The sequence below is a fragment of the Hydractinia symbiolongicarpus genome, chromosome 1 (genome assembly GCF_029227915.1).
Source record: "Hydractinia symbiolongicarpus strain clone_291-10 chromosome 1, HSymV2.1, whole genome shotgun sequence".
In the NCBI taxonomy this organism is placed as follows: domain Eukaryota; kingdom Metazoa; phylum Cnidaria; class Hydrozoa; order Anthoathecata; family Hydractiniidae; genus Hydractinia; species Hydractinia symbiolongicarpus.
In genome coordinates, this window is record NC_079875.1 from 22,709,081 (window position 1) to 22,728,329 (window position 19,249).

The 19,249-nt window shown below is 31.3% G+C and overlaps 2 protein-coding genes across 5 annotated transcripts; both read left to right on the forward strand.

The window, feature by feature from the left end:
* The first annotated feature begins 20 nt into the window (after positions 1-20).
* Positions 21-4,344, forward strand: LOC130646929 (isocitrate dehydrogenase [NADP], mitochondrial-like). Of its 2 annotated transcripts, XM_057452605.1 has the most exons (10): positions 21-177; positions 586-680; positions 776-941; positions 1,139-1,299; positions 1,387-1,492; positions 1,701-1,878; positions 1,970-2,121; positions 2,676-2,886; positions 3,597-3,689; positions 4,150-4,344. In XM_057452605.1, exons 1-10 carry the CDS (start codon positions 81-83, stop codon positions 4,238-4,240), a joined length of 1,350 nt encoding a protein of 449 aa, XP_057308588.1. In that variant the 5' UTR covers positions 21-80; the 3' UTR covers positions 4,241-4,344. The 2 variants fall into 2 exon arrangements, with proteins under 2 accessions (XP_057308588.1, XP_057308598.1); XM_057452615.1 differs by lacking the exon at positions 3,597-3,689.
* A 297-nt stretch (positions 4,345-4,641) lies between these two features.
* On the forward strand, positions 4,642-19,216 carry LOC130646883 (integral membrane protein GPR155-like). 3 transcript variants are annotated; one of them, XM_057452551.1, is made up of 14 exons: positions 4,642-5,652; positions 5,978-6,340; positions 8,621-9,080; positions 12,096-12,291; positions 12,518-12,676; positions 12,784-12,867; positions 13,081-13,292; positions 13,725-13,830; positions 13,920-14,086; positions 15,847-16,126; positions 16,398-16,496; positions 17,048-17,112; positions 17,573-17,719; positions 18,024-19,216. In XM_057452551.1, exons 2-14 carry the CDS (start codon positions 5,995-5,997, stop codon positions 18,271-18,273), a joined length of 2,571 nt encoding a protein of 856 aa, XP_057308534.1. In that variant the 5' UTR covers positions 4,642-5,652; positions 5,978-5,994; the 3' UTR covers positions 18,274-19,216. The 3 variants fall into 3 exon arrangements, with proteins under 3 accessions (XP_057308534.1, XP_057308544.1, XP_057308536.1); XM_057452561.1 differs by lacking the exons at positions 4,642-5,652; positions 5,978-6,340 and adding an exon at positions 8,122-8,138; XM_057452553.1 differs by lacking the exons at positions 4,642-5,652; positions 5,978-6,340 and adding an exon at positions 8,142-8,281.
* Positions 19,217-19,249: the final 33 nt, after the last annotated feature.

The window sequence follows — 19,249 nt, forward strand, 5'->3', positions numbered from 1 at the left end:
TAAAGAGGATTGTAACGAAGAAGAGCCGTATTATAAACAGAGTGGCCGATCAAAAATTGTTCTTTTTAAACATTCTTATAATGGCAGCGCGTGCATGCTTTGGTTTCAGAACTTTTAAGAGCTTTCTTAGAAGGACCACTGTCATAAAACCAGTTACTTCAATTGGAAATCGTTCTTGTAAGTAGTTCCTATAAAAAGCACTGTTCTTATTTTTTATATATAGATAAATTTCCGAATATGCACGTTACATGCATTTGTTGAAACAAATTCTGCTTTTTAACACAGCACCCCAGTTTCAAGTTATTTGGCCTTAAAAAAAGCGCAATGTCAATGTTTTTCCTTATTAGTTCAGCAAAAGCACATTATCCTTTATTATTATTTTGATCAGATTTCCAAACACAACAAGGGCAATGAGCTAACAAATTTCTACAAAAAGTATTTGCACTGCTGACATCATCAAAATTTGCAGAACCCATATTTTTTATTGTTTTTCTGCCTGAGTGGATCTTTCCACAGGCCTTAAAGAACTAATAAGATAACCAGAAGAGCCTATCTCAGGTAAATAATCATAATATATGATTTTAGATTCCAGCAATGAAAAGATCAAAGTTGTCAATCCTGTTGTGGAATTGGATGGTGATGAGATGACCAGAATCATCTGGCATAAAATTAAAGGAGAGGTTTGTACGATAAATGTTTTAAATCAAGTTTTTTTATTTCCTTAATAGGAAATTATTTTAATATCAGGAAATTGTTAAAAATAAAATATATTTAGTTAATCATGCCGTTTCTCGACTTGGATTGCAAGTACTATGACCTTGGTTTGCCTTATCGTGATGAAACCAATGATCAAATTACAGTTGATGCTGCTGAGGCTATTCTTAAGTACAATGTTGGAATTAAATGTGCAACAATCACTCCGGATGAGGAACGTGTTGAGGGTGAGTAGGGAGTTTTCAGACCTGCTTTTAATTTCGGCCTGATACTTAAAGGTCAAAAAAGCTCAAATGTACTGATTTTGGTAAAATATCAACAAACACACTAAAAATGTAATTAAATGCTTTTACATAAAACAGGGTGATACCTTAATTACTGTATGTTCATACATTCCTTGTGACGAATTCCCTTTCTCTCTAAGAATTCAAATTGAAGCAGATGTGGAGAAGCCCTAATGGAACCATTAGAAATATTCTTGGTGGTACAGTCTTCCGTGAACCAATCCTTTGCAATAACATTCCACGACTAGTTCCTGGATGGACTCATCCCATTGTTATTGGTCGTCATGCACATGGTGATCAGGTTTGGATGAATTAGTTTGATTTTAGGTAAAATTATGAATGACATACTTTTCAATAGTGTTGTTATTATTACTTTTTTTATTTTTAGTATAAAGCTCAAGATCTTGTGGTTAAAGGACAAGGCAAATTTGAATTATCTTTTACACCAAAAGATGGCTCTGCTAAGACTGTTGTTGATGTATTTGATTTCAAAGGTACCTACATAATGATAATTTGTTTACAAGAGCACAGAAAAAAAGTGTTAATTTCAGACTATAATATCCATATTTTTACTGTTATATCACACCCGCCATGATTTTATAGCTAAATACTATTATCTTTCACCAAAAAAAGTTAGTTTTGACAATACCTCTTTAAATGTGATAAGTTCATTCAAGATATGACATCTAGATATGTTTTTAGGTACTGGAGGCTGCATAATGGGAATGTATAACACAGATGAGTCCATTCGAGATTTTGCTAACAGTTGCTTTAACTATGCTATTGCAAAAAAATGGCCACTATACATGAGTACGAAAAATACCATTTTAAAACAATATGATGGACGATTCAAGGATATTTTTGAAGAAATCTACCAAGAGTAAGTAATCGACTGGTGGTGACTCATTTTAACTTTGTAGTAAATGTTTTGAATGTTGTTGATTGAACTTTTGTGAATTAAAATTTTCTAGAAACTACAAGAAACAATTTGATGACTTGAATATCTGGTATGAGCACCGCTTAATTGATGACATGGTAGCTCAGTGTTTGAAATCTTCTGGTCAATTTGTTTGGGCTTGTAAAAATTACGATGGTGATGTTCAATCTGACACTGTTGCACAAGGTGTGTTTATTTGTTTTTTTTAAAAAAAGGAGTAGCTGCTTTAGAAATTGTTCATTGGAACTGAATTATACACATGGCTGGAAATATTGCAACACAAATCAGTTTGTTTGCATGGAGTCATTCATCATCATCATCATCATTCTCGGCTTAACGTCCGTTTTCCATGCTAGCATGGGTTGGACGGGGTATATTAATGACCCTCTTCCAATCTGATCTAGACTGTGTTAGATCTAAACTCAACTTCCTCTCTATCAAGTCTGTCCTTATAACCTCCTGCCAAGTCTTTTTCGGTCTGCCTCTGGGCTTTGCCCCAGTCATTCAAGCATATTTATTAAACCAAATCGAATTTATATGCTGCCAAGGTTTACACTTGATCTTTACCATTTATCTTACCATAAATGAGGGAAATAGCATTTTTGTAATGTTTACACTGTGGTAATGATGATAAACATTTGACCTAGCTTAAAAAATTTATTTCGTTAAAACCTTTTTCAAAAAATAAAATATTGCATCAATAAGTAATTAAAAATAAAGACTCATTCAACTTAATGTAGGGTATGGCTCACTGGGTTTAATGACCAGTGTTTTGGTTTGCCCAGATGGCAAAACCATTGAATCCGAAGCTGCACATGGAACTGTGACACGTCATTACAGGGAACACCAAAAAGGAAACCCAACTAGTACCAATCCTATTGCAAGTATCTATGCATGGACACAAGGTTTGGCACATCGAGCAAAATTGGATGGTAACAAAGACCTTGCTGGGTAAGTCCTTGTTTTAATAAATTGATTGGTTAGACCTAAGCATCAACTTTACCCTTTTTGTTGCTGTTAAAGTTTACTTATATGACCATGCCTTCGATTCAATTTTTTTTGCTACTAAGAAAATGTGTAAAATTACAAGTGCTAGATTTTGATAGTTACTGTAATTATCATGGCAGGAGACCATTACTGTAGCAGAAGCTAATAAGAATGTAGAGGTCACCCATAGGTAAAAAAAAGTGTATTGTATTGTTTATGAAAAGTAGATACTGGTGTCATTAAATTATTAAATAAACAGAAAAAAGACGGGAGGGAATCAAGTAGAATATTTTTCGGTACCAAAGTTTTGTATGTTGTAAAGAATTAAAAATAAAAAAAAGCAAATAAAGAGAGAAAAAAACGCCACACACATCATAACACAACAAATACAGCACAAGAAACATCACAGAGCGATTACACATCACATTAATGAATTATATATCAAGAATTACACAAAGGACAAGGAGGGTCATAACTGGAAAGAAAAAATGAAGTTTGTTTAGATTTTATAGTTGGAACAAAAAGTGAACTGAAAGATAGATTAGTAGCCTTTTGAAGATTATTCCAAGATAAAACTGTTTGAGACTTGATTGAATTGAGACCATAGGATTTAATGTTGCAATGAAATGCCTAATTTAAATGACACAAAATAAAAGTTGCTTATTTTTTTGTAGATTTAGCACAGCACTTGAGAATGCTTGTGTTAAAACTGTTGAGGACGGAAAAATGACTAAAGACTTGGCAGGATGTATTTATGGCCTTAAAAAGTAAGTTTTCTATAGATATACATGACAGGAAGCCAATTGCAGTTGTCATGTAATTTTTTAGTTCCTTTTCGTTGTAAATAGAACACGATGAACATAAAAGTATGTAAAACTAACCAAAGGAAACTAAAACATAAAGCGCCCTGTTTCCCTATAAACATCCAAAACACTGTTATGGACAACGCTGCTAAGATTGCTTATTCAATTAAGTGTTTTATGACATTAATCAGCATTATCAAAAGGAAACGTACAGTCTTTGAAGAAGGTATAAAGCCGTCCACTGCCCTTTTTTTGCCCCAGATACTATGCTAAAGTTTTTTTTATCAAAAATGTAGGAAGAGCTGTTTTACATTGTGTTTGTTTTTCAATGTTTATGATGGGTGTAAATAAAAGGGTTTATATTGTGAATTATACTCTGATTTTTTTACTTTTCTTCTTTAACGTTTGTTTTTCATTTTGTTAGCGTAAAGACAGAACATTACTTACTAACAGATGAATATTTGGATGCCGTTCGACAAACTTTGTTGGAAATTTGGTCGCCACCCAAAGCTTAAGCGTGTAGCTTACTAGGTTTTTAATAAAGTTTATTGGAATGCATATGCATTTTGTCATACTGTTTTTTTTAAATGAAATATAGTATTATTGAACTTCTCAATAATGTTCTCACTAAGCTATTGCTAACTTCGTTTTTTTACACACACTCACATATTCTCATGGTCTCTATTTAAACACAATGCAAAATTGAGATTGCAAACCTTAGATAGACATATACTTTTTTATGTTATGCAAGTCAAATAAATAAACTTTTTAAAAGTTCTTGTTGTTGTTGTTTCTTCCCACCGTCATGTTTGTTGTATATCAAGAGATAATTATGTTTGTTAGAAAGAAACTGAAAATTGTTATTCATTAATATGGCTGGTTCATAGTTAATCGTAGACTAAATTAGATTCATCAGCTACACTTCATTTGTTTCATTCAAAGAAAATTGACCAGAAATTTATTGAAATGTATGTGCATGTTGGAATGAATGTACATAGTTAGCACAAGAATTTTTTTTCAATATTTGATCCAGCTAGTCATAAAATCACAAAATTGTGTTTTCATCATTAATTAAAAAGAATTTTTTTTTTTTGCAGGTTTTATGGTCTAGGGCAGAACAGGAATAATGATGTAAGGAAGTTTAAAAATGGAAATTTAAAGATTGTGTGTAGGCGGAAGGCATAGACTGGAATAATTCTCAGCTGTCATGTTTATTATTTCTTTGAAGCATCATGCCTTGTTTTAAATGCTAAAAGTCATCTTGGGCTATTATTTATTTATCATAAGTACCAACAGTGACAAGATAGTGTTATGTTAGAAGAAGACCATGCAACTGAATGACACTGGAGCAATTTAAAAAAAATTAGGCCAAGTCAATAAACCAAAACATGATATTAGTTTAAAATGTATTTTCTTGTATGCATAAAATGAGCTATGCTTTCCTTTTCTCCAAGATTGTTTATCGCTAAATATTTTTTTGAAACATCTTGAAACAAGCTTGTGTTATTACTACAACAAGGCAAAAGTTTGTGTGTATTTTGTGTACACAATTGGTGTACAAACAAAGAAATATTTCAGAATGAGCTTATCAACACTATTTTGGGTACATGGGGAAACAAAAAAAGGGTAGATGATTGGGTCATATAAAGAATGTCAATCAAATGCAAAAAGAAAGCATTGCAAGGAAAGAAAAAAAGCCTACATACACAACACAACTTTTTTTTATACAATATCTTTTTTTACCTAACGAAAGGACAGAAAGTTAAACAAAAACAAAAGTTAAATAAGCACACAATTATCGAAGATAGATTGGGAAAAGTCTAAAATTTTTGTTTATTTAGACTATATCTTGTAGTTTTCTCTTAATTGGAACACAATGATAATGGGTGGAATAAACTGCTTTTGATCCATTTTATTTTTCTTTTAGGTAGGTATTAAACGATTACTTCCTCTTTAAATTTACTTATTCATTTTGCGCTAGTGTTTCATTTTGATACTTGCTTTATTGAGAAAGCTACTATTTTGTTGCCATATTTTACTAGCTTTCAGCTTTACCTGCTTAAAACAATAAGTGCATTTTGCAAGATCCCAGTTTGTGACAATATGAGAATAATAATAATAATAATAATAGGATTAAGAGGTATGAAATAAATACAAATACTGTGTTAATAGATGTTTGTTTAATTGAAAAATAAGACTTTAAGAATGTATAGAAAATGTAGTGTACCATTTTTGATGCTTTGTTTTTACAGACATAAATATCAGTGTGATGGAATTTGACATATACCCTCCGCTCATTGAATGCTTTGCAATTGTCTTAATGGGGTTTATTTGCAATAGATGCAACTTGATTACGTCTACTCAAGGCAAGGGCATCAGTTCCTATATATGTTACATGGCACTTCCTGCATTAATTTTTCAAGCTTTGATTAAAGTGGAATTTTATTCCATCAACTGGCGATTGTGGGGTGGATTGTTACTGAGTAAAAGCTTTTTATTTTGTGTGGTGTGTTTGGTGACGTTTTTTTTCTACAAAAAGAATCGTATTGGAAAGGCTGGTTTGTTTGCAATTTTTGTGACGCAGTCAAACGATTTTGCATTCGGCTTACCTTTATGTAAGTAAAGTTTTATTTCCGAGTGTCTGCTTCACTAAATTCCAGGCAAAATTTATAGTAAGCCACATAGTATTGCGACACCTCATTACTTGTATGAGAAAATTATGCATTGTGTGAAGTGAAGAGCACACAAAAATGATCTTTGGACTTTGGATGCATGTTCGGTGATAACTGTGACCTATAATAATATGCTACTTTTGTCTGTCTGTGACTTTTGCAAGGAGGATGTTTTTCTGTCTTATCTGTTTTCCCATAAAATTAGCTATTTGTTGACATTAAAGGATCAGTTTTACTTCAATAACTTAATTATGATTAGTGATTGCATTCCGCTTTCACGTTTAAGGCTAAATAATATCTTTTTAACCATGCATCGAAAGCACATGATGCTATAAATTTTTTGATCAGCGATTTAAGCTCTACACATTAGATATTCTGCCTTAAATTATAAATGCAATGCTTTTTTTTATAAGCAAATTAGAATTTTGATCGCATTTCAAGTTGCTTGTTTTTTGCGTACCTACTAAACAGAGGAACCACCTAGCGACTTACAACCACCTTCAACGATCTACAACAACCTAAAAACCATCTACAACAACCTAAAACCATCTACATTGACCTAGAACCAACACATTATATACATTTGTTGGGAACATGTGTTTTGTTTTTTATCATGGTGTTGTTGTGACACAACTACAGACAACAGCCCAATTTTGGACGCAGGACGGCCTGTCACAAGACAGGACAGGACTTTGGACAAATGTACCCAACTATTGAGGAAGAAATCTTCCGCTTTTAAAAACTGTCATCGGATGGGAAAAACTCAACTGTACACAAAGAATTCTTGCCATTTTAGAAAATGTGTCATAAGATGGGACAGACCTAACTATTGACAAACAATCTCCATGCTTTTAAAGGCTAAAAGCTTTAAAGACTCAAAAACGGCCTTTGTGGACCACTCCTGAAAATAATTGAAAGGGTATATTGCTCGAAACTGGTGAGACTCATCACATAAAACATAAATTAACGCATATTTCTTTTAATCATAGTCATAAGTCTCTTTTTCTTAAATATAAAACAAAACGTCCCAGCCAAAGCAATTCTACCTCTCATATTACGTACCTTATTGGTAAAAAAAAATCGTCAAAAAAGGACTAAAATTTTTGCCGACTTTTTTATTACCGACCCAACTTTTTCAGACCACGTTTTTTCCGTTTTTTCTTCCTTGTTGCTAATTTTTATTAGTTTTATGCAATTATTCTTTATCAGTGACTAAATTCAAAAATTTAGTCGGCAAAAAGTGACTAAATTTTGCCGACTTTTATTTTTGCTGACTAATTTTTTTGCCGATTTTTTTTAAGGTAATAGGTCAAGTTGCAATAATTCCGTCAAAAATTATCTTGAAAAGTAGCTAAACATAAGTAGCTTTAATCTCAGCTAGCTATATACATACAACAATATGCCAGAAAAAGTTGCAGCAGTTCAGTTTTTTCACTTTATTGGAGTTTGTTTGCGTTAAAAACAAGGACTTGATGTGTGCAAACATCTTTAAACGCCATGACACGGTGGCATATCTCTTGACCAACTGGTCAAGAGATGGGAATACCTATATTCAATAAAACATAAACAGAACCTACATAGTTCGAATATATATATAGTATTTATTTTTAGAAGAAAAAAAATTGCAAAAATCGGCAGAGTAAAAATGTAAACCTTCATTTTAGGTCGTTGTAGATGGTTGTAGATGGTGTTTAGATCATTGTAGGTTGTTGTAGATCGTTGTAGGTGGTTCCTCAGTTTAGTAAGTACGTTGTTTTTTGGCAAATATCTAGATCCAAAGTTACTTAATGGTTGCATAATTTTTCATGATTAAATATTATGAGAAAAAGAAAAATATGAGAGGAAGTCACTAATTTGAAGCCAAGAAACGAAAACATCAATAATGTATGTCATTGCAGTTTTATTTTTTTATTTATATTTATTTTTTTATTTATATTTATTTTTAGTATATTTTTAGTATATTTATTTTATTTTTAGTTATTTCTGTTAAGTGTTTTGATTTTTTTTAATTTAAAGAGTTGCTTTATACTCACAATTGTACAGAACTGAAGTTACTTTATAATTTTTCAAATTGAGTTCAGTTGTTTATAGACGAGTTGCTTATAAAAAATTTTTATTGTATTAGTGTCAGTCAAATGCACTGATGTTGTGTAGTAACGTCAAAATCTTAACAAAGAAGATGTAACTTTTTAGGGACTAACTATAAGGATTTATTTTGTTTAGTTAAAACTATCTTCCATTCCACTTCCAACAAATATTTAATCGACTACATTTATCTGGTTGCACCAATTAATTTAGCTTTATTGAATCCAATTGGTTTTGCCATGATGGAGTTTCAAAAAGCAAAAAACACTAACTACAGCCTGTTGTCGCAAGACGATGTTCACATGCAACCAGACGAAGCAAATAAAGGAAACAAAGCCTGTACCATGAAAAATGTAATAATGTCAACTGCCAAAGGCCTTATTTTCAATCCACTTATTTTTACAATGGTACTTGGTGTTTCTGGTAATTTTTTATTGGGCCAACATATACCTCATATGTTGCAAAATTTGCTCAATGCCTTGTCAGGTTCATTTGGTGCAACAGCATTGTTTTACCTTGGATTCAGTCTTGGCACTAATTCGTTAAAAGTGAATGGTTTGGCACTGGTGCTACCTGTACTTTTGGTGGCTTTAAAAGGGTAAGAGTCTATAAGTTATATTTATTTTAACAGATGATATCTCCAGGCGTCAGAAGGAGTTATGATAGCATGTGCGCAGTAAGCTAATTGTTCCAAAACGAGTTGTCATACATTATATTTTCACATGCACCATTATCTGAAAAGGAATTCACAGGACTGTTGGTTTTCCCCTTTTGTTTCATATTTTTTTGTTTTTCTCATGTTTTTAGTGATAAAGGGAACAAAAAAAAATTTAAAAATCCTTGGTAAATCTATGTTTTGACCACTTTAAGGTTATCTAAATACTAACTAGCCAGGGTCAAAACTCTAGTACAGATATGCAGTATGTTGTAAATCGAGTGAAGCCCACACAACATAGTGTTTCCGGTCTAATCTTTTTTTTTTAATAACTTTCCAGCAACTACAGCTAAATTAAGAACTTGTCACAGCAAAAACAGGTGGCTAACATTTTTCTATTATGCATAATATGTTTCCAAAAAAGTTCAAAAATTAATAGCGACAACAGGCTGACCGCTTAGTAAGGTAAAGCGTGTCTCGCTTGTGCTTAGGTGTAACAGCTTTTTACCAAAAAACTCTTAGCACTTAGAACAGCAGGCCTATCAATAAGGGGAGAGCAATTGCTGTGAAATGGGAAAATAACTGGCTGAGTGTGGAATAAATTAAATCTATTAAAGACATTTTGTCTACTGGCATATTTGTGTTGATAGATTTTCCCACAAGACATAAAAATGACATTTGTGAAAAACAATAAAATTTTTGAGCTACTGAAAGCAATGAATATGACCAATAACTGTAAAAAGCCACTATTGGGAAGGAGTGCATTAATCCTACCGTAAATCATTGACAAAATCAGATGTGGAAAGAATAATTCACTGCTGGTACATCAAAATCAACATTATTGTTTATCATCCATAAAGTTGCAGAAAAGTGTAAACAACTATTTCGATTTACAAACAAAAATTGCATGGTACAAATTCAAAAACAAGAAACCCTGCGGCTTAAAGATTTCCGCCAATAGCAATAATCTGAAAAAGTACTGAACTTTGAAGAGGACTGAGTAATATGGGGGAACCATATTGAATCTTTTATAACACACTTGTCACTATTTTATATAATACATTATCTTTCACCAAAAATATTCAGCCTCAAGTCAACAATTCCCCTTTAAATTAAAGTTCATGAATATTAATTAGTTCAGCTGAATATAGCTTTAGTCTACGTGCTTGTGAAATTGCACAGAAGGAAATTATTAAAGGGAAACGTTAATAACATCAAAGATGGTGCATTATAAGACAATCTTTATTATGCTACACTTCAAGAGCTTTAACTTTCGATAGCATATAAACTTAAAATAAAGAATTGTTCATTGGATAATAAAACAATTTGTTGCACTGTTAGGATTCTTATTGGCTTGAAACTCATTTTAGCCTCGTTCTCAAAAAAAAATCTGTCAAAACAAGAATTTAAGCTTTAGCCTGGATACATTTTGGCATCCAGGCTCTGGGCTGTCTCTATCTCTCTCTCTATCTCCCCAGGCGATTTTAAAGATTCCGCCTTCGCCGGCGGAAATCAAAGAGAAAAAAATTGTCAAAATGAGAAAATTACATACTTTGCTCCCATTTTCTCGATCTGTTATGCTAATTTATTTAACAAGAACTTGAAACAATATAACGAAGCTTACAAAACTAATTAAGGAGACTGTAAAGGAAAAAACTCACTTGATGAGTAGTCTCAGAAAAAACCCTTATAATTTATCAATACTTTTATATTTTTTATTTTTTTTTTGTTTCTGAATGCTTGATGAAAGACTTATTTGGTGTTGTTTTCATGAGATGTAATTTTCCAAAAAGAAAATATAATGAATTAAACACACACTATTTTTTTTTCACCATACGTTTTAAAATGGTTTCTTTTTCCAAACGCGTGGTCACAGACTTCTCGTTTTTGCACCATTATATTCTGCATAAATTAAATTCAAAAAGGTTCCCAGAATTTCTTTTCGAATAACGTCGTTATGAAATTATTTGTAATTATATGTAATCATTCAAAAAAATGCATATTTTTTTTCTTTCTCTCGTCATAATTCGCTAATCTGTAATTTATACAGAAATAGCTGGGAAACTTTTGTGCATAATTTATTCAGCTTTCCATTACATTAAATTTCAATGAGCCAATAGGAAGCTTTCGGAAAAAGAGACAACAAACGTAAAGGCATGTATGCGAAAATTTACTAACAAGATTTTGTTTTTAAAGGTTTTCTTAGGTGTTATGAAAATGTGTGAACTGATATGCAGAAAAATGATAGAAGTGCAAACTTTTTCTTTATGCTGAATATGTGTGCACACGTTCAGAATTATTAATAGGCAGAAGTCAGGTCTACAAGAGACAGCTCTCATATGCATACTCCTTAACTTTTTTTAATGATTTTTTATACGATAACATTTATATTTATATATCGATGGTGAAAGTAAACTATCTAAAATATATCATTATGCATATTTTTATACGGGAGTTCCATATCATGCATAATGTTTACAAAAAGTATGCTAAACTCATTTTGCATATATTTCCTCGAAGCCATGAAGGATATAACACCTCTGAAAAGGCTTGTTCTAGAAAAAAAGGATTTTCAAATATTTTTATGGAATATAACATTTGTCATTCGAAAGAGAATTTCTTTTTATAAATGTCATGATTTTTTTGCAAAAAACCTTAAAAAGGTGTAAACAATTTTTTACTTTATCAAATTTATAAACAGTTTTGTTCGCATTTTTACTAGTCCACTCCTTTAAGTTTTTGAATTTTGAAGTCTATCCGTATTTTATCTCTTTTTGCCTGACAAACCAAATAATGCATTAGTTCAGAATGATCCATTTTATGAGGATTAAAATTACTCAACTGATTAAATTACAAGAAAACTAAACCAATACAATGTAAATTTGTGAAACTTACCACAAATGGGTAACAAGCTCAACGCTTCCAAACAATAAATAATTTAATTTTTTTTTCTTTCAGTATATTACTTCCCATTGTTATGAGGGAGATTGTAGTGAACCTTGTGCATGGGTCTGACCATTCTTTGCCATCAAACAGATCTTCCACTGGTAATCATACACAAGACCTTTCTACCTTTGCGTTTTTTTATGGCACCATACCTACTGCACCCACAGTCATTATTTATGCTTCAAAATATGGAATTAGTGAGGATATTGTAAGTAAAATAAATTAAATGTGAAAAAACAAGTAATACTAAAATTAATTTTTAAGCCTTGCCACTGAAAAAGTTGATGTATGACCCATGCAAATTGTGTTAAATGTGTTGAAACAGCATACATTAAATGAGCTATTATGCATTACCTGTGACGTACATTTGGGGGGGGGGGATGTACGTCAAATACAAAGCTAGTATGAAAACAGAGTTTGTTTGTTTTTAAAAGGTAGCTACTGGATTGGTTATGGGAACTGTGGTTTCAGCTCCAGTACTTTTGTCTTCTGTAAAAATGTTACAAGTGAGAAATATACAAGATATTGATGTGTTCAAAAAACTAATTGCGGATGTTGCGAAGGACGTTAGCATCATAAGCCTGGTACTTTGTGTAAGGGAGCATATTTATTTTTTTCATTTTTTAAATTGATTACTTGGCTTTGTAGACTATTTGAATGTGTTACTAAGTTTAATAAAAAATGCTTATTTTGTCTTTAGGTCTGGGTTGTTATTGTTTTTGTTTCGTTGGGTTTGCATAAACGCATGATCCATAGATGTGTGTTTGTTTTGGTAGGATTACAAGTGAGTTTCTTTTATGTTTGAATCACTTTTCTGCGGCCAATTTATATTAAACAATAAATGAAATTTTTTTGTAAAAAGTCTATTTATCTTGTGCCTTTAACATATTTCCAAAATAAGGTACAACCACACATAGATTCAAATACGTTATCAATTATGTCAATTTCATTAAACATTAAACAAAGTGAATTTAACAAATGTAACCAATTTTTTTAGATCATTCATGGAGCAATGGGTGCGACACATCATATATTTTCACATTCGAAAAGCGCTAAATTGATCAAGTTTTGTGTATGGTTAAACATATTTAGCTTAAATGCTATGTCTTGTTGTGCTGCTATTCTTGCTGTTGTCCTAGCCATGTCATTGTGCAGCAATGCACACACAGTACGAAGATATTGGCTGTTTATTTTGTTGTTTGGCATGATGTAAGTTCATTAAAATTGTAATTGGCCTAAAATACTGTCATGAAATCTCAGCAGAGCCATCAGGAAATAAAACTCCAGCAAGCCAATAGGTTATTTGTTTACCACACCAAATTGCTATTTAAACCAATTAACTAAGCAGATTTTATTCCCTTGTTGCAATTTTAGTGAATTTAAATCTCTTTATTTACTCCTGCTTAATTTGAACAGTGATGAACACAGTTCGTTTTCCTTTTGAGAGACTATTCATAATACAGACTATTCATAATACAGCACACTTCTGTTAATTCCAACACACTAAAAGGGAAGTGAAAAGTTTTTGAATTGACATATGTTCAAATTAAGTAGCAGCAAACAAAGAGATTCAAATTAGTTTGAAACAAATTAGTGATGTATGTAGCATGTAAAACTATAATTTTTGTGTTTCATTTTCAGTCTACCATCTGTAATTGCAACATGGTCTTTATTGACATTAAATAATATTGTGGGGATGGTGCAAAATTCAATGTATTTCTCCCTGACATACTGCTTTACAGATAAGGTATGTCTTTTAGTGTAAACTTTATTTATTTACTTTTTTAATATGTTGATCGATTTTTTTCTCTACATTTATTCCCTATTCTGTTCTAGATTACTGGAATACTTTCTATAACAACTAACACAATTTCTGTTGTACTTATATTTATGGCTTTATTCAAATTGAGCAGAAAAGAACTTTTTTCCAGTAAACCTACTTTGTATGCACAAAAAGATGAAAAGGAACCCAAGCAACCTCTTCTTAGTCCTTCAACAGAAAAGTAATCAGCTTATGTTCCATGTTTTTTTTTTACTTTAATGCGTATTTAATTTTAGACAGAATTTTTGTGTGACGTTTATATCTCTTTTTTTATTACAGACCGATTGTGGACTGTTGTGTTGATTGCTCATTTAAAATAGCATCATTTAAAAATCAAAACAATAGTGCTGCACTTATTTATTGATTTCCGCCAGCAAAGCTCCTGCAGTGTAGCATAATGAAGATCGTCTTATAATGCGCCATCTTTGATGTTATTAACATTTCCCTTTAATAATTACGCCATTTACTTCTGTATAATTTTGCAAGCACGTAGACTAAAGCTATATTCAGCAGAACCAATTGATTATTTATGAATTTTAATTTAAAGAGGAATTGTTGAGGCTGAATATTTTTGGTGAAAGATAATGTATTATAGCTATGAAATCGTGACAAGTGTGTTATAAAAGAAAAGTTACCTTTCGTAACTGATTATGTAAAAAATAATTTGCTGCCACCTTTAAAGATACTTTCCAAGCTGTTTTTTCAGAGAAAAAGAGAAAATAGATAAATGTTCAGGCTTGCCGTTGTTCTTATTTTGTTTTTATTGTTCATCAATTTTCAGGTTTATTTTTTTTCTTTAAAAATTGTTTTTATAGAAAAATGAAGTTTATGTAAGTTAAGTAGGCTATGATTTACAGTTTCAATAATAATCCAAAATTAAATTCTAAAATTTTAGAATATTCATTGATTTTGTTCCCCCATATTACTCAGTCCTCTTCAAAGTTAAGATTATTGCCAATGACAGAAATCTTTAAGCTGAAGGGCTTCTTGTTTAAATTTATATACCATTAAAATCCATAAGCCGAAATATTTTCGTGCAACCAAGGTGAAAGGTGGAATCCACAGTAAAAAAGATTTGTCATTTTTGTTTATGTGAAAACCTGGTTTCACTATATTGTGATTTTGCTATATGCTTTGTACTGTATTTATTTCTTTTTGCAAGCTCTTTGCAATGTTTAAAAACATTGTTTTCGCTTTAATTATCAACCTTTGTTAAAGAAAGGGGTAGATGTGTTTTTGTATATGGTTTATTTGAAATGGAACTAAAAATTTTAAAGATCAGAAGCGTCCATTGTGTTAAACTACGATGTAAGAAGTTAGCCTACAGCAGAAACATCGAGGAAAAACACTATTTTTGTGTGAGCTATTGCACCTTTACAAGAACATCTAATTTAGGATTAAAAGAAAATGTTTTTGTTTCCTTTTTTCGGTTAGAGAGAAGCTATAAAAATCAGATGCATTGGTTCTTCAGTTATTCTTATGTGTTCTTATTCTTATTATTTTATATTTAAAATTATATGCATAATCTAACCATGGCAGTGTCCCTTTAAATCAGGTTGCATCCAATGCTTACACTCAGAGCTTGTGGCAAAAAGCATACTGAGAGAAGGGTTTTCCTGGCTATATTTAAACAAGCCTATAATTTCTTTCTATAAACCATAACGTGTATAACAATGATGATTATTATTAATGGTTTTAAAAATCTTTGAATAGTGGTTGCATGATTTTAAAATGGTGGTTGTATTAGAGCTATTGATATAATTACCCATAAGTGTTAATTTAAAAAATTATAAACAATTTTAGTTCAATCCAATGATTTTCTTTTTTCTTATGAATGTCAGTCTTGTTTTATGAAAAATACTGTCAAATAAAAAATTAACTTACTTGACACATTCTATAGTTGTTGTTAATATCGTTGAATTGTGTCTTTTCTTGCTTTAGTTGTGAATCATGTGTCCTTCAGAGTGAAGGTATGTGTGATGGAGACATGAAGACACGTGGAAATGCTGTTGCAGACATCGAAAACTTAGATGCAGATGTTTGTCTAGTGAAACAATCAAATGATGCATTCAATACCACGTCTGCAGACAAAAATATTGAATTTGTTAATAGTATATCAGACATAGAAAAGATTCAATTAACCTGGCTTCGTGTTAAAAATGAAAACCATGTTACACAGCATGTGGTCCTAATCTTGATTCTTTTGTTTTTAATAATTTTAGTAAGTGAATCTAATTTCTGCTAATCCATCTGCTTATTTGTTTGTTTGTTGTTATTTGCAAAGGAGTGTATTTGATGTATAAAAAATGAGTGATGTCACAATTTTAACTTTTTTCCAACATTTCCAACAACGTGTTTGTCCTAGAAGATACCCTGACATATCCTGCTTCTGAAATTTTAGTGTATAATTATGCTCTGCACTTATTTTTAGTTTTTTTTTTTTATTGAGTAGCAGCTTCCTGTGAGTGTAAAGTATTACTTTTAAAATTTAGAACATTTCCCTGATGGCGTGGTATATGCTACCTGGTACGCATAACGAAGGCATATTTTTAGAATTGGAAATGCTGTCTGTTGTGTTGACATATGGTCAGGTTAGATTTGTTAATTTTCTAATGTTTTCAGATCCTTGTTCTTGTTAAGGTGTATTCCAATTAACACAAATAAGTCGCTAAATTTAATAATTTTATTAAAAAATTTTGCTAAATCCATTTCATATAACTTAATTTTAGAAATTAAATTAGCACTTTCAGTTAGAAAAGTCACTTAATTTAATTATCAACTCATATGTTATTGAAATAATTGTACATTTTTTACTCACTTTTAACTCAAATTCTGCACAAAATAAACTGGCATTAGGGAACGCATATTTAAATAATTAAGCTCCGTCAGCAAATCTCCATGGCAATTTCTGCATAATATATCACCATATTTGCTTTGATTTTGACATGTGTGTTTTGCATGAATTACGGAACACATGAAACCAAAATAATTTATGAAACCCTCTCATTGCATTCCATGAAAATGTTGTAAATCTTGCATAGCTTATTCCATTTTGTAAACATGTATGCACCTCGAGTAAGGTAAGTTGTGTTATATGGAATGCACCCATAATCTTTAAATTTTATTATTTTTACTTTTTCAGGGTTTTTTTACTTTCTTTGTGTTTGGATTTTTGAAAGAGCTATCCACGCTGCCAGTGTTTGAATGGTTAGTATTTTCTTATAATATCTTTGTTTTTGCCATTGGACCGATAAATAGAATGGTTGTGTGCAACTTTCATTCCTTCGATTTCTCCGCAATTTTTGCATCTTGTGTTGTGGCTAGCTAGATACAGCTACCTCCAGCTATCTCATGACTAGAAAATGTATGACAGGCAAACCATTGATTTTTCCACCAGCTAACTAAATCATAATTCTCACCATATATCTGTCTGTCTCTCTTTGGGCTGAAATGGTATCCTGTGGATTTTTTCACGGACTAACAACTATTGGTTATGATGTAAATAATTATTTGTGCGGGTACTGGGATGTGTGCTCCTCCCAAAAAATTGGATAATTCCCATGCTCGCTTAAAAATTTTCAGTGTTATTGTCTATTATTTTGTGATAGTAGTCAATTGTAAAACATCTTTTACTTTTCATAAATAATTATTTTTAAACGTTTTATAGGCTATTTCTGATCTTCTCACGACATTTAAACAAAAAAGTCATTCTTCCAGAAATATCGAATGTTGACAGCGATGTTTTGCTCTTATGCGAAAGATTTCGAAAGCACCACATGGATAATTGTGCGAAAGACATCATATCTAACTTAAAGTTTGTTTGTTTGTTTTTGTTTTGAAATTAGACAATCAATTAAACATTGTTAGGATCCTTTTTTTTATGTGACAGTTATTAGCTGGTGTTAACTTATGGTTTGCATAAAAGTTACTGGTAGTCCGTCTACAATTCTGCTCATAGTCATTTTATAGGATGCATGGGGATATTAGGACAAATTTGCTATTTTCCTCTCCAAAAATTAACACGCCCTTCTTTTTAACGCCTTCCTCTAATAAAAACCCCCTTCTTTAAAAATCTAAAATTCAATGTATACCTGATACCACCTTTCATGCAATCTTAGGTTTCGTTTCAAAACTTATGAGAATGTGTTTAAAGGCTCATGTCTGGTAACATGGCTGGTCGAGTCTGGTTTGGTGAATGATCGATATGAAGCAGTCAAGTATGGCAACCATCTGTTAGAAGGACGGGTGATCGAGCACTGCACAAATCGGTATTATTTCCATGATTTGCCTTACATATACCAGTTTAAAAAGAATGTAGAGAAAGTGGTGAGTAAAAATAAAAAACGGAAAAAAAGATTTACGAAATAAAAATTTTCGCTTTTTTGATGTTGAACTTGAGCATGCGATCAAGGTAAAAATAACGATTAATTTAGAATTTTACTCTGTAGGTTGTTGTTGTTTGTATTTAAAATAATGGTGTCAGTTGGAAATTTTATATATTTGTACTTAAGTTGAGAAGTTGTGTTCTGAAGGTCAACTGGATTTAAAAATATAATTTATTTTTTAATAGAATTTTAGCAAATATAGAGATGGGTGTATAAAGAATTTTATTTATTTTTGTTTTCATGGCTTAGTTTTTATTTGAGAGTGGAAACTAGTTTTTGAAACTTTTCATTATGATCAAAGATTAATCGGTTAATCTGAAAAAAAGTTGATTTGATTAGCTTACCGCTTATAAAAAATGGTTTTGTATGGAACCATTCTAACTGGTATGGGAAGCCATTATTAAAATGATAAAAGAAATAAAAAACAGCTTACATAGCACACAACCCTTGGCGACTTGAGAAGGACAAGAGAAATTGCTTCGAATGTTTGTTTACATAAGAAAATTTATTTTTCAAGTGAGGTAATAAAACAGATACTAATTGGTTTTGACGTAAAATACAATGCCCTCGTCCAAAGTTACAGACCATTCACGCTTGGTCTGTACTGTTCACCTCAGGTTTTGTATTTTACAGTACAACTAAAAACTTAGCTTTCATTGTTTAGTAAGCAATGTTGGATAATAAAATTGATTCTCGCATTTGTTAAATAGAATTTATATACAGTAAATACATATATTTAAATTGCTTGTTGCAGCTACTTCTATTATTTCTACTGGTTATTTCATTAAAATATTTATACTGCGAAATGTTTTGTATGCAGTGGATTATTTTGAATTATTATTTATGTATGTGGGTATTTACAAGGCTGGTGTTAGTAACAAATTTATTTTTCTTTATTTAAAAAATAAATGGCCTGTTTTCAAAAAGTTTCTTTGGTCCTTTTTTAATCCTTTTTAATG